This window comes from Pongo abelii, chromosome 10 (genome assembly GCF_028885655.2).
Source record: "Pongo abelii isolate AG06213 chromosome 10, NHGRI_mPonAbe1-v2.0_pri, whole genome shotgun sequence".
In the NCBI taxonomy this organism is placed as follows: Eukaryota; Metazoa; Chordata; class Mammalia; order Primates; family Hominidae; genus Pongo; species Pongo abelii.
The window spans coordinates 97,352,454-97,368,521 of NC_071995.2; the positions used below are offsets into that span (position 1 = coordinate 97,352,454).

At 37.1% G+C, this 16,068-nt stretch overlaps 1 protein-coding gene and 1 pseudogene across 10 annotated transcripts in view; one reads left to right on the forward strand and one right to left on the reverse strand.

The window, feature by feature from the left end:
- Nucleotides 1–16,068, reverse strand: part of ANKS1B (ankyrin repeat and sterile alpha motif domain containing 1B) — a 1,278,065-nt gene that overhangs the window by 60,247 nt on the left and 1,201,750 nt on the right. For 5 of the 10 annotated variants that reach the window (XM_024256170.3, XM_024256168.3, XM_024256167.3 and 2 more), the window contains 2 exons: nt 6,672–6,800; nt 4,600–4,671 (listed from right to left, as the gene is read on the reverse strand). In XM_024256170.3, coding sequence (XP_024111938.1) covers nt 4,600–4,671; nt 6,672–6,800 — 201 coding nt within the window. 10 annotated transcript variants of the gene reach the window in all.
- Nucleotides 146–683, forward strand: LOC103892116 (probable ribosome biogenesis protein RLP24; annotated as a pseudogene).

A 16,068-nucleotide genomic window follows, 5' to 3' on the forward strand; every position in this document is an offset into this window, starting at 1 on the left:
CCAGGAGGTGGCGGTTGCAGTAAGCCAAGATTGCACCACTGCACTCCAGCCTGGGTGACAACAGCAAAACTCTGTCTCAAAAAGAAAAAAAAAAAAAAAGACTTCCTCTCAAGCTTGACAAGCTTGGCGTTTGGTCGATGGGGACCCATGGGGGTTCAACATGTGTATTGAGAAGTGTTATTTCTGTTTGGGGCCCATCCACCCTGGCCACGGCATGATGTTCATCCGCAATGATTGCAAGGTGTTCAGATTTTGTAAATCTAAATGTCATTAAAAACTTTAAAAAGAAGTGCGATCCTCACAAAGTTAGGTGGACCGAAGCATTCTGGAAAGCAGCTGGTAAAGAGCTTACAGTGGATAATTCATTTGAATTTGAAAAACGTAGAAATGAACCTATCAAATACCAGTGAGAGCTATGGAATAAAACTACTGATGCAATGAAGAGAACTAAAGAGATCAAACAGGAACACCAAGCTTAATGAACAGATTGAAGAAAAATAAAGAGCTACAGAAAGTTCAGGATATCAAAGAAGTCAAGCAAAACATCCATCTTATCCGAGCCCCTCTTGCAGGCAAAGGGAAGCAGTTGGAAGAGAAAATGGTACAGCAGCTACAAGAGGATGTGGACACGGAAGATGCTTCTTAAAAATCTCTGTAACCATTTCTTTTATGAACATTTGAAAATGCCCTTTGGAGACTTGAAACTGCTAAATTATTAGTTTATTTTTTACATAAGGACACTTAAATGAAAAGTGATTAAAATATATTTTTCCTACATTGCCATCTAATGGCACTAGGCAGCATTTGTGTAATAACTAAGGGCAAAAATTCATGGCTAGTGATGTATAAAATAAAATATTCTTTGCAGTAAAATATTCCCTTTATTAATGTTATAGAAAGGGGGATACAACAAGGAACTAACAATTTGTATGACAGTGTCAAATATTATTTTGATTTTAGAATTTCCTGTTTTGCTTTATTTGCATCTTAGAAGAGCATAATGACATTGTTTGATGAAGCCTAATTATGCTGGACTGTTTTGAGCTGGTTTAACCCTTCTGATAGGTAGTTGTGGATGTCGAGGATGAGAACTGAATAATCTTTGCCTGAAATCACACTACACTCTAGAATTTCCACTCTGGAGAATACTCAGTTCTAATTTGTGATTCCTGGTAGAACAAACTTTATTTTTCTAGCCTGGCAATGATCTAGAAGCAGAGGAATCCCAGTGACTTTTAAAAGTTATTATGTGGTTTTCTTTAAAAAGCTCCTGTTTTTGGAAAGTAGAATTTCTGGGTACAACATCTGTTTATTATTTGCACATAAAATAAACCATTTAAAAAGTGAAAAAAAACCCAAAAAACAAAACAAAAAACAAAACCCAGGACAATGAATGTTCCTGGCACACTGGAGAGGCAGTCCAGTCTCTGGATTCACAGTGTGGGTAGTGGAGTGGACTGCCTGGTTTCAAATCCTGGCTCTGCCACTTGCTGTCTGTGTGACCTTGGGCAAGTGACTTAACTTCTCTTGGCCTTTGTTTTCCCATATGTAAAGTTGGAGCAATGGCAATACCTACTTCATGGACTGAATGAACTAATGCACATAATTCAATTGTGCAGGGCAGGGTGTACAGCTCTCAACTGTTACCTGTTATTAGCCCTAATAAACTGATTTCAGGAGGGCATGAGTATATGTCATCTTTAAGATCATCTATTATGATCCCTTAGGCTGATGGCAACTTGAAAGTGCCTCTATGGTAATACTTCTACCACTTTGGGGTAATTAAATGTTCACATGTTGGTTTCCTCCACTGGATTGTGAACTCAGTGGATTTTAGTCACCTTTGTTAACAAAGTACATTTAAGGAAACATTTATCAGAATTGGGAACCACACTGATTTACCTATTATTGGGAGATACATTTTAATTTTGGCTAAAATGCATACTTTGAACAGAAAACATCTTTTTTTCAATTAAAAGAATAAACAGGTAACTCTTAATCTACAATACTTTGGCCTAATAATATTACCATGAATCAACTGTTTAGATCATCTGTGTCCTAAAGTATTTTTCATGGGGAGTTTTAATTGAACTGGGACTTTTGGCTGAAATGCCACCATGCTGAGAACAGAGAAAACAGCAACTTGGGGTTCAAACTGAAAATTAGCTGCAAGTTGAGATCTACATCATTTATAGTTGGTGAAAGTTCTAATTCACAATAGAATAGTTCCAGATGGCAGATCAACCCTATGCTTCTGGTTTTGAAAGACTCTGGTGAAATGTAGTGAATGCAACCTTAGCTACTTTATCAAGAACTGAGACTTACTTAATCAAGATTGGAAATAAGGGTTTATGATAGTCCGAGAAGTAATGAAGTTTCTATTTTCATGTAAACTACATAAGCACCAAGAGCAGCAAACCAGAAAAATGCCCCCCAAAACAGAAGAATGGCTTCTAAATATATGTTTTTTTCTAAGTTTCATTTTAAGCAACAGACAAGTATTTAACTAAATTATTCTCTACTTAGACTACTAAAATGGCTTTTCTATTGCTATCAGTATGTAATTTCAGATCCACTCAATTTCATGAAATTGACTGAGATTCAAATCATACATCTGGTATATTTTAAATGATGCTGCATGCACTAGGCAATACCGATGCTGATTATGACACCGGAGTAGCTGGACTCAGGTAATTTAGTTAAGAGTATTAAATCAGAGATGCCAAATTAATTTATTAGACACGTTCATGAATATTTCTAAAATTATTATGAGGCTTGATGAATGAAAACTTTCCCTTTTCCTTACTGTTCATTGGTGACACAAATTAGGCCAGATAAATATGTAGAATACAAGATTTCCAGAATTACAAAACCAGGGAGAACTCTAAAGTGTATCTAGTCTAATGTTCTCATTTTATATGTAAGAAAACAGAGGATCGGGGAAGCAGGAGAATGTAGTGGTTAAAAGCCTGGGCTCTGGAGTCAGACAGACCTGAGTTCCAGTCTCAGATAGGCAAGTTTATTCCCTGTGTGACCTTGAGCAAGTTATTCAACCTCTGTAAGCCTCCATTTCTTCGTCTGTAAAATGGGGACAATAATTGTACTAGGGGACACTGTAAGGACTTAGTAAATGTTAGCAGCTATCATATTATTTTTATGAATAACAGGTGACTCCTAAGGCAAATAAGCAGCCACAGAACTAGAACTAGAGTTTCTGATACATACAGAAGCTTGTTTTTCATCTAAATTCAGTACCTAAGTTAAATATTCACTGGTACTGACAATTTAAGTACTGTATAACTCTGCATTAAATAGAAGGATAACTATTTCAGTCTTTTTTGCTATTGAATTGATCAAAATATTAGTGATTACATATTGAAGTCTCAATTTCATGAAGATTCACACATATTTAGCTTTCCATAAACAACGGATATTTCATGTTTACCTTCATAGTTGTTTCAGTGTAATTATATGCTCTTAAATTATTTTCCACCACAAGCTGCTCATATAAAATAAACAACAAGGTATATTGGCCATAAATAAAAGTTAGGATTCCACTTACTAACTACCTTAAATTTGACTTTAGTTAGATGCTATATTGAATAAGTCTGATATTCTCAATTTATGCAGTTACTCAGATACCAGCATAGCCTCTATACACCTGTTACGGAGGAAGCAAGAACAAGGGACACACAAAAGGAAAAGGTGCGTCTGCAATACGAGTTAGAGTTGCTTTGGCTAAAATAGACTCCTAGGAATCAAGCAGCCACTAATCACAGATATTTGGAATTGCCATTTTTTTTTTTGGGACAGAGTTCCACTTGTGTCACCCAGGCTGGAGTACAATGGTGCGATCTCAGCTCACTGCAAGCTCTGCCTTCAGGTTCAAGCGATTCTCCTGCCTCAGCCTCCCAAGTAGCTGGGATTACAGGTGCATGCAACCATGCCTGGCTAATTTTCGTATTTTTAGTAAGAAGGATTTTACCATGTTGGCCAGGCTGGTCTTGAACTCCTGACCTCAGGTGATCCACCCACCTTGACCTCCCAAAGTGCTGGGATTACAGACGTGAGCCACTGTGCCCGGCCTGGAATTGCCATTTTTGGTTAACATTTGCACTTAAATAGTTCATTCCACTCAAAGTTGAATTTAAAAAAAATAGAGAAAAAAACTGAATAAGAAATTGCATAAAGAATATTAGCTTTATATAATATGCTCTTAATACTTCTGCTTTTGATAATTTTAGTCAATTGGTGATGTTTTCGGTAAATATTATCAGACTATTGAGTGCGTGTTTAAAACCTTTTGTTGTAATAAAGATCATTTTTCTAATCTCGAAAATGATACAATTAATTTTAAATCTTTAAAAATAATTAAGCACAAATATAGTACAAATATAGCAAATAGACATTAACTCAAACTACAGTGAGATAAGTTCAAGTATAAACATGCAGAAAGCGAGAGCACCTTTTTATGTAATACCAATGTGATTCAGCAGACCAACAGATGGAGAAAATAGTAATTTGAAAGGTGGCAATTTGTATCCATACCCAGTATTTAGTATTTCAGCTACTAGAAATAAAGTAGTTCGGCAGACTTACCCGCATTTTTGCACAAGCATCTTGGGTTGATTCTGTCCCCCTAAGCTCTTTTATCAGCATAGAACCTAAATACTAAAATACAAAAAAAAAAAATTCAATGATTTATGAAATGGAATATAAATATGAGTAATGTTTTAAAAACAAATTGTGGAAGTATTACTGGCTAGGTTTCCTGGCTGTAAGTTGTTGCATAACTTTAAAAAACTGACAGTAACTAATCCTAACAAATAAATGCATTCATAGAGAAAATGCAGCAGAATTAACCATAAGTTCTGGGGGCTGTAATTGCTCTTTATAATGAAACTGCAACATCTTCTAAAGATGCCATCTTTCAAATCATATTTAACTGCAAAATGGGGGCATCTAAAAATGTTTTCCCCTTTTTTGAGGCAGCAATGTCTGCAAAAATAAATCACACTACTCTCTCTGTAATTACAGGGTTGCATGAGACAGCTGAGAAGCTAAGCAACATGTCCCCCATTTAGGCTTATTCTGCTGCATAGGTAATTAATGTTAGGCTTTTAGGCAGAGATGCAGTTTTGGACCTTTTTCATTCACAGCTGTGTGCCCTATGGTTGATCCACCTGAGAACGGGATGGGAGGGTGGGGGGAGGGAGAGAGGCATTCTCAGTTGTTTCCCAGGGGAAGAGAGCTGGGTTCCTGGTGCAAAGTGCCACCTGGAGGGCTGAATGGAGCTAGAAGGATGACAGTCTCCCAAGAATTGCCAACCACTTTGTTGTTAGAAGACCAGACCCCATACTGTATCATCCTGGTACAAAATGCCCCTCATGCTTCAGCTTCTGGCTGGGGCCAAATGGTTTTAAACAAAATGTCTGATTTGCCTTTCTATCAATTGACTCTTCTTCAACTTTTTGAAGCTTTAGTAGGGTTTTTACCTTTTGTCATTCCCCCGCCCCTTGCCCTCCCCCTACCAACCCCCAAAGAGGTCCATATATGTTTTATAAAAAAGTGAATTATAATAATTATTTTAGAAGATATCTGATGGACACTTCCTGACAAGACTGGAGACATCCTAGTACTCTGCAGAGATGGGGATGGGAACCACTCTTGTGGATTAGGGAAGTCCCTGACTTGAAGAAGACGTGAGAGGGCACAACAGCAGAAGGCGTGGTCAGGGCCTTGGAGAAAGGCATGTTCAGAAAGGCTCGGGGACTTGGTGTTTGGAGGGAGTTTTGGAGGGAGGTGCAATTTCAATCCTACGGTTTTGGGCAATACCACTGAAATAAATCCAAAGCTGCAATATAAGTAAGCTTTAGTAAAAGAGGGGCAGAAAGCAGAAAATGAAAAAAAAAAAAAAAAAAAAAAACTCAACTGGTATGAGATAACCACAATGTCCATCTAAATCAAATGAAGGTGAAATTTATTATCTTTTGGTAAAATCCTTATCTTTTAAGTTATCAGGGAAGTTTGCCTGATTGAAACGTTTCTTTTTAAGAGAGGCAGTTTCAATGCACTGCTGAAGGTTCAGCCACTTTTTCTGCTGTCGTCAAGACAACCACCACCTGACCCAAAACCCACAGTATCTTTTGAACATTTACCCGTTCCTATTACATTTCTCAGCTAATTATAATTATTTCCCCTCTTCTAAAAAACTAAACAACTAAACTAAACTAAACTAAACAACTAAAACAGAAAAATAGTATAATCCTATTGATGACAGTGAAAAGAATCTGGTATTTACATAAAGTGGCAGACCCAATGTTTTGAGACCCAGTGTTTGGTGAGTGAGCAGAGATGTATATATGTGCCAAATTTACACTCATTTCCATTTTAAGATTGTACATTATCACATGTATTTAAAAATACACAACTATATAAGAGGTCACAACAGACCTTAAACTTACAAGATTAAAAAGGTTTTAAAGCTCTAGTTATTTGTACTTTCTCTTTGGATAGAAGGCTACTTTAAGAAAAAGTGAAGAGAAAAACATTTTAAAAATTTCAGTGATGGATATGGATATTTTGGTATATTTTCAATGTAAATGCAAACAAGCTGAAAACATACCCCCTATCTCCACTTGGGCCCAAATACTGAATTGAGGGTAACTTACAAAAGCTTTGTAATCACACGACTGGAAGATAAGCTTTTCTGGGTGATGCTGCCAGTACTGTACCGGAGTGGAGGCTGTGGCTTCATTCGGAGGTCGCAAGGTAATGGAAGGTTCTCCCCAGTCTCCTGTCTGAAAATGACATTTATTCTAGAGGCAATATGAGCAGTCAGCAAAGTTCATTCCCTATAGCTACCCTGAGCTCACCTTACACACAGGTGCTGTGAATGTGCCAACGCATTTGGGGGTCTTATGTGAATATAAATACTTTGGTTATTACATTTTTATATGTATTAGCATATTTCTCAAGGCTGAGTTAATTTTTGAGGTGTGGAGTTGAATTATTCTATTTTTAGAATGACATCCTAAGCTAAGTCACTTTAAAATAAAACATGAAGATATTCATAAATGATTTACTAATCACAATTTTCCATCACAACAGCAAAGGACATACAATCTTTAAAAGAATTTTCTATTTTTAAACTTGACTGAAATTTTTAGTTTGAATTGCTTTCACATTCAGAACACACAGTTCTATAAATTTCAGTTCCCAAATATGACATGTACTAGCCACTTTGAATAATTTTAGATCTCTGGAGAAATGGTAGTGTAAGCATGATGCTAAACAAAATTTAAAAGAAAAATTTACTAATGGGTGACACTAATTTCTCTCATCTGAATTCAATTGCACTGATTTAATGACGCTGTCTCAGATGTACTCAGCTACTTTTCTCAGAAAACCTAATGTACCAGTGAAGACCAAACAGTGAAATGCCAAGTTTGGTCACATGTACATAGGCATGTACTTTGAGGATTCTGATTCACAAATACAAGCACATTCCCAAATGATGGTATATCATATAATACAGACCTAAAACAGGAGGACCTCCCATCACTTCATTTATCATTTTCCATGAGGTTAGCCTCAACCTGTTTCATCACTATAATAGCTTAATGTGAGCATCTATAAAGTCAAAGGCCAGTGTTGGCAGGTATTTTCTGGGCTCTACTCTGATTTACATACTACACATGAGATATTTCTTACTCTTCCTCCTGGGAAAGATTTGGATTTTTCCAAAACTCAGTTCTTTGTTCTCAAGTGGACATAACTAAAACTAAATAGGCAGATTTCTAGAGTTACTCTCTTCTAACCTAGATTTTGCTATATATAGAACTATGAGAAATTACTTTTCTCAGGAGTTGGAAGAATGTAAAAAGGTCTCATAAACTCCAAAACCAAATAAAACCTTGGTTAGAGAACAAGTTCCACAGAAGTGCTAGAAAGTGTGTTGACACACTGTGGGATTTCTTAAGGAGAATTTTTAAGGAGTCTAGGACAAGAATGCAAAATTTTGGATGCAGGTGTACGTTTTGGGAGAGAAAGGAAGTTCTCTGCTTTATTAAATTCTTTGAAAGAATCTAGAAACTCCAAAAGATTAAGAACCACAGTTCTTTAGGAATGGCGTACATAGGGTGCATATTTTGGGGAGGAGAACTAGTTCTCCAATTTTCTCTGTGTAGTTTGGACTTACATTAGGTGTCATATGAAGTAGCTGCCAATGATAAAAAGCCCTTTCTAGAGGACTTCGGTAACGCACAGGCTTTTTTTTTTTTTTTTTTTTTTAAGCAGTGGAGTGCCTGAAGCTTTTCTCCTTGAGATGGGTCACTTCGAATCGCAGAAGAGCAAAGTTAGCATCACGCTATTTCCCTTGGCTTCTCACTGTCGTTAGTGTGTGACCAGTTGGAACTCCTTCGGCTTTTCTCTCCTGCTCTGTTCTCAGCCACTCTCCACATTAGTTTTGTTTTGGTTGCTGATTTACTTTTACATTGCTTAATCCTCCTATTCCCTGTCTGTTGGTATTTTTTATTTTTGTACACATTTATGGGGTATATGTGAAATTTTGTTACGTGTATATTGTCTGTTGGTATTGTTAAGACTTTACTTGCAATATTAACTTTAGCATTTTTGTCTGTTTTATTATCCATCCCTAACTCATTCTTGAGTTTTTCTTTTATATTTATATGAATTTTTAGTTTATAAAAGTGAGAACTGACTGCAATTCTAAAATTACATTAAGTTTTTCTTTGGCTTCTTATTTTGATTTTTTTCTTTTCCTTCTTTCTCAAATGGCTGGCTCTTTATTCTCTCTCTGGTCTTTATTTCATCTGGTTGTAACTTACTTTCAAAAAACTAGTATAAAATTCAAAATATAGGATATGTGGATTTCAATATCATTTTGAAGCTGAGTGTAATAACCTTTCAGTGATAATAGCTTAAAACTCTGGAAACATGCAGCTATGGGTTCTTAAACAAAAGCTTTACCCAAATCTATCAAATCATCCTCTAATCTCCCCCATTAAACTTCTCCCTCCTTCTCCCGCTCCCTGGATAAAGCAACAACAACACGGTAAACAGGTATCGTACATTTAAGTCACAGGTAACACTGTCAACAAAACAACAGAAGTTTGCATGCAACTCCGTGGAATGATACAAAAGGAGGATCTGGATGGATTCCAAAGATCCTTTGATCCAGTGTCTGCTGATGTGACAACTCAAACCAAGCATCAGATCTTCATGTGAACCCTATTACAGTTCAGCAGAGGTAGACCTTGGCCACGCTCAACAGGCAGTTTTCAAAAAAGTCTGAACATGGCATGAGCTGGTGGTGCCATGAGTTGCAGGGCCAGGGCTGGGAATAGGGCTGGGGGTGGGAATGAGTTGGGGAAAGCTAGGGTTATGAAAACATTTCACGTGTTAGTACATTAAACATGCAAATCATATGCAAATTCATTCTCTAATTGTTCAATTAACTCACACACTTTTATAATTAAACTTTAATGTGAGTTCCATACATTTAAAGCCAGAGCCACAGCCAAATGCTGATCCAAATATTTACATCATCCACATAAGTTGTAGCAGCCATTGTGGGAATAACAAGCCCCAGCACATACATTCCAATCTCAGTCTGGAAATCACTGAAATCCCTTATTTGATAACCACTTGAAGAAATTAGTGGAACAACCACTTAAATCTGTTTAGACAGCGCCATCATCTGCTCTCCCATGACTCCACTTTGTCCAAAATCACAAACCACTTGCTTTGAATTCAGAGTGATCTGATAGGATCTTCCCTAGGTGCTAAGGTGGGAGATAATTACAAGGAAAAGAAATATAATCCTTATTTCATTTTCTTTGTGGCCTTCAAATATTGCTTCAGTCCAAATATTGTTAAATTCCCTACAGGGACTGAATCTACCTTTCTGGAAAGAGACACTGAATTTTATCATATTTAGTGCTATTTCCAGAAATTCATTCTGAAACAGAGGGAAAAGTGTTCTTAAGATTGAATTTATTAGAAAATAAATTTCTTTTCTGCCTGCAAATTCATCAACTTCTCTCCCCACCCCTGCCTATTTTTTTTTTTAAACTTAGATCTAAAAGTATTTAGAGGACTCAATTTGTAGATGTTAATTCTTCTTTTTGGAATTAACTTAATGGGAATGGATGGACTCCAACTGGACTTAACATTACACTGTTGTAAAGGACAGGTATGACCTTGGCCCTTGGCTGGGATTCAGTTTTGCCTGGTTGACTGCCAGTAAGAACAAAAGAGTTCAGAGAACAAGGGTGCCTTAGGTCTCAACCCTCCTGGAGGCTGAATTACAGCAGGAATGAGCTATGGAGGAATTAGGTAGAGTAGTTACTATATGGAATGGAAGAAGAGGTCAAAAAAGAAATAAAGATTTTTGCCTCATACATAAAATCATTTTGAACTTTGAAGCCTAGTGTTAGGTCTTGTTGACTAGTACATTCATGTCTACATAATACTTGCATCTCCTTAGGCAAATATTTTTAAATTTAGTAATTTTCCACTTAAAAATGCTTATTAAATATTAAATAACAGACCTAAGAAGTCTTTTGCCTCAATAATGGTTTATAATCAAAGCTTATTTTTAATGAAAAGCAGACCTAAACACAGCTAACAATGCAATATTTAATTAGAATAACAAAATGAAGTAGGAAAAGTTTAGGGTAGAATTCTGTCATATTTTAAATTATTATTGACACAGTGGTCTTTGAAAGGATTCCTTAAGTAATCATAAATGAGAAATCAAAATGATTCAAGGTACTCCTAATAAACGTCTTCAGGCTATCTCTTTGGCACTTAAAATATTTACAGAAAATCTTTCCTTTAGGTTCATGTATTTGAATGATCTTAAATATTCCAAGAATTTTGTCATGGCTTAAAACTTCATTTATTTGGTATTTATTATTATTTTTTATATGTATGCTTAAGGCCTTTTTTTAATTAAGCACACTAAAGAACATCAATTAAACAGAGGCAAATGTACATCATTAGCTCTCTTCTTCAAACTCAAATAAAAACTAAACTTCTACCATAAAGGAAAAAATAATTTGAGATTAGAATTTTAAATGGAGAATTGATTCTGTGTAACACGTGTTTGCAACTGCCAACTATAAATCTGTAGTCTGGGTGAGTCTGAAGGACTATAATTGGGCCACATCTAATATAATGTAATTAAATTAAACATTCTCTTATACCAACAACTGAAAAATACAAAAGCATCAATGGGATTTAGTTAAAAAACAAAAATCTTCACAAAACTCCATACAGAGATTTTCACTGGATGGCAGATTCCAAATTGCAGCTTTTAAACTTTGCATTATTTCAACAGGTGGTAAATAGCTGCAAATTTTTAGTTCATACGCACTGGACACCTACGGCAAATTCTAAAACAAATTGTATCAGGTAGCTGTCTCCCTCCAAAAGGGAAACTGAATATTACATATTCTATATGCTCTGAGAATACAAAGGAAAAACCGTTCTCTATGTTATTTTCTGTCTTTATTATTATTTATTTTTCCGAGATGGAGTCTCCCTCTGTCACTCAGGCTGGAGTGCGATGGCACAATCTCGGCTCACTGCAACCTCCACTTCCTAGGGTCCAGTGATCCTCCTGCCTCAGTCTCCCAAGTGGCTGGGACTACAGGCATGTGCCACCACACCTGGCTAACTTTTGTATATTTAGTAGAAACAGGGTTTTGCCATGTTGGCCAGGCTGGTCTCAAACTCCTGGCCTCAAGTGATCCACCCGCCTTGGCCTCCCAAAGTGCTGGGAATTACAGGCATGAGACACTGTACCAGGCCTTTATGTTATTTTCTTCTTAAGGAAAAAGTTTCCTAAGGATGTCAGTAGATAATTAAAAGCCATGCTTACAACTTAGTTTTCTAACATTAATAGAAAAGTATGGCATTTTCCAAGCCTTGTATTATTCTTTAAAATTTTTAAAAATTAGGATTTAATTGATTTTTAAAAATAGAACCTTTAAAATCTTTTCTATGAGGACTGCTCCCACCTACTTGCTTATAAATTTAGATCTGAATATTAACAAACATTAGTCTCAATTTCTTCAGAACACTTAATGAAAAACTAAACTGATTTTAAAGGACAATTATTGTTTTAAGGTTTTACTTTCAATAATTATGACAAATTTCAGAGATGGGCTACCCAAACATACATAAGATACATGTGATTACATTTACTTTCTGTAATCTCTAAGGCTTTGAAGAATGCTATACACAGCTCTATGCTTATAAATATGCATACATATATTTGAAAGTGAATGTAAGGAAAAGGCTTCCTATAAACATTCACACATATGAAAGCAGGATGTTGTAGTTGTTCTTTCAAAAAATCTTCAAGAATGAAGAATTCTAGTTTGATCAAATGCAGTTGGTTATACTGAATTTGTTCCTTTAGATGAAAAAGAGCAGAGATGGCCACTTATGAACACATAAAAGCTCTGGTTAACATTTATGAGTCCAAGAGGAACTGCTGGGTCACGTGAACACCAGTACCAGGCAATGTATAGACACCATGGTCCTCAAGAGCCAGAAGTCCCATGCACAGGAGTACATATGTGCCTGATGCAGCATCCCAAAAGGCACTTCACAAAAATGCCCGTGGCATCCCTTCACATGCTGCCCCAAGAATTCTGCTCAGTGATTCTCAACCAAGTGTCTCAACCTCTCAGACAGCAGGCTATCCAATGGGAGAAATTCAAAAGGGTGTGAAAATAGAATAGTATTTTAAAATACAGAACATAAAACCCCAAACATTTAAATGTTTATTTTCCAAATAGAAATAAACTTTTTCTAAAGTATGCAAATGTGAAATATGAACATTTGAAAATTATGCAGCTCAGAGTAAAATGGGTCACAATTTCACACAATTTGCAAAGATCAATTCAGTACTGTCAAATGGAAAAAGGCTGAGAACCACTTTGTAGCTGTAACCGTGCCTCTCCCAGCTCACCTCCCCCAACATTTGCATAAAATGTATAGAGAATAACATGCAAATCATACTCAGAAATTTCTCACAAGTGAAGCACACGAATCTTTGAGAATCATTAGACAGAAAGGGTTGAAGAGTCCATGAATATGGGGAGGTACAAAATGGGGAGGAATAATGCTGATATATACATGTGTGTGTATATATATATCAATTTACCCTTTTCCTTTTCCTGTAAAAGCAACTTAACACAGACGCCTGGAATGAAAGCCAAAACTCACATGGGACATATTTTAACCATACACTTTAAAACCAAGTATGTTTCTTGTTTTAGGACAATGTTTGCACATCAACTAATCACAAGGCACAGTAAATGAAGTATAATAGACAAAGAGTCTCGGAGTCACCAGACATTACAAATTTTCTGCATTGCCAGGACACAGTACCTATAGCTGTTGACAACATTGTGCAACACAGTACATAGCGCAAGTTCAGGAGAAGAAAAGAACCATTTGTAACCTTACATTATGAACCTGATGGATCGCTGAGAAAGGAAATCCTGCGTTCTGATTCGTCCATATTTCACAGACAGACGACTGCTGATATAAACAGAAAACTATCTTATCTTGTCAATATTTAAAACATGGCAGCTACCAAGGTAGCATCCAGGAAGGAAAAGAGGCAAATAATAAAATGCAAAGAATCACATTAAAAAAAAACTCAAAAAATGTTTTAGGGTGCTCAAGGTTTAATAATTGACTTCCAAGTCATTCTTTTTGCTTTAAAACATTTTGAGTTGACTGAAAAAAATCATTTATGCAAGGAAAATTACCAATAAATTCATGCCTTGGAAAAAAGCAAACTGTATTTTATATTTGCCGGAAAACCAGAAATACCTTCCCCCTTCACGTCACTACTTTCAGAGGATAAATATTTTCATTAACTTCAAGAAAAACAGGAAAAAACCTTTAACACAGGTCTGATATTTTTATTTTCTTATCTTCAACGACCAAGAGCAAACAGTGCAATAAAATGACTTTTCCTGATTTAGTCATTGCTCTATTTGATAAACCTAGAAGATATTTATGCCTCCAGAGTTCTTACGGGCAAAACTCTGTAGTTAACAAAGGAAGACGTGTCAGCTTGCTACCCAGCACTGGGAGGAGTGAAGGAGGTGGCAGGAAGGAGGCTGGGGCAGGGAAGTACTGAAGTCAGGGAAATTCAGCTCTGTTCCTCAAGCAGAAACCCTTGGGAACAGCATTTGTGAGTCTAATGATTCAGCTCCATAATTCTGGCTCTCCCCCACACCATTAATAAGATAAAGTTATCAGTAATGTTTGCTCAGAACCAAACACCAAACTAACCAGCATCCCTTCCCAGGAGTTACAGCAGAAACCTTCAAACAGACCGACTGAGCTCTTGGCTTGACCCATCCCAAGTTCTGTTCCCGAATTTCATCATTCTAAAAGACACTGTGAAATTAAATCAGAAAATGGCAGAGCATGTAGACTTATTCAGCAAGCTCTGTGAGCATCTTTAGCATTCACAAGCAGTCCGTACAAAGATCACTGCAGGAAGAAGGCAAGCACTTAACCGCAATATGGTTAAGAGACCCGGCAAAGAATTGTATCATCAGCAAACAAATGATAGAAAAGAAGGCTTATCCCTAGCTAAAAGTTTCCTCACCCCAGAAACGCTCACCAGCAATTTAACACCTCTCTCTCTAGTTACAACTGCATCTCCACACACTCCTACACCTTTGCTTTCCATGTCTTCTGTTAACCAGAGGTTTGCTGGGGATTGACCGTCAAGAAGATAGCCTTCTGTTAAGGAAGTTAGATCCCCAGGCTCTGACCAAAGGCACTTCCAAACACCTTTCACTTAAACCAGCTCTGCTATCCTCAGTTCCCTCTTTAAACTTCATGCTATTTTATACATCCATAGGGGGTTCTTCCTCTTCTTACCTTTCTAGCAAGTTCAGTCTTGGACCCATCCACTCCGTTGGCCTTGTCTCCAATAGCTGCCATCTGATTTGAATGTACTAACTCCATGCCTTAGCTGGATTACCATCTTAAGTGGCATCCTCACCCAGTCCTGAGCTAATTCTTTACACAAATCACATCTTCTACAACTTTCACACACTTCTAGTGTTAATCTAGTGCTAGAAGTGCTTCTAGTGCTAAATAATCCAGAGACCACCTGTCATCTGATAGATGAAGACACAGACATTTAAAGAGGTGACGTGGCTTGCTCAGGTCACACAGGTGAGTGGCACAATGTGTCAGCCTGCTGGGATGGCTAAGGAGGAGTGTGAGCCTGGTACTGATGTCACCAGAAGGCAGAGGGCCACTCCAGCTATATACAGCTTGGTTCTACTGACCCTGAAATGAATAGAAACTAAAAATAAAATCCTAAGCCCCCTCACCGACTGAACGGACCCCCTTGTGGCCAAGGGGACCCCAGAAAAACCTTAAAATTGAGTTTCTGACCATGATGGGATGGCAGGTGAGACAAGCCTCATTATACCTCCTCTCTTTCATGGTTTAGACACAACAACTGATCGGAGTTAATGTTAAAACAGACATTGTAAGAGTGACAGAACAGTCTCTTTGTGGCAATAAGATACCAAATTATCAACAGGACCCGAGGCCATGCCAGGCAAAGGTTAAGTGACGCACCCCTACACCTAAAGAATAAACTATGTTCCAACTGCCACAAGGTTTTTCTTTTTCTCTAGCAGCTAAACAGGTACTGGCCTTAAGAGAAGCAATATTTAAACAATTTGCAGCTCCACCAGATGCTGATTGACCCTTAGCCCCTGCTCCATCAGCCATAACTACAGCTGGACAAGAGATTGGTTCAGTAACTTTATCCAAATAAGATCACTGCCCATGGACTAGTTCGGGCTGGTCTACAGAGATTGCACACTTGTGTGCCTTCATGTCCTGAAAAACCCTTCTGACGTACAGGGCTAACTGTAATGTATCTACATGTTAAGTCTCCAACCCAAAGTGAACATAGGCCACATGTTACATGCATGTTTGTTCAATACACGTGTCAGGACCACCTTCATGGATATTCACAGC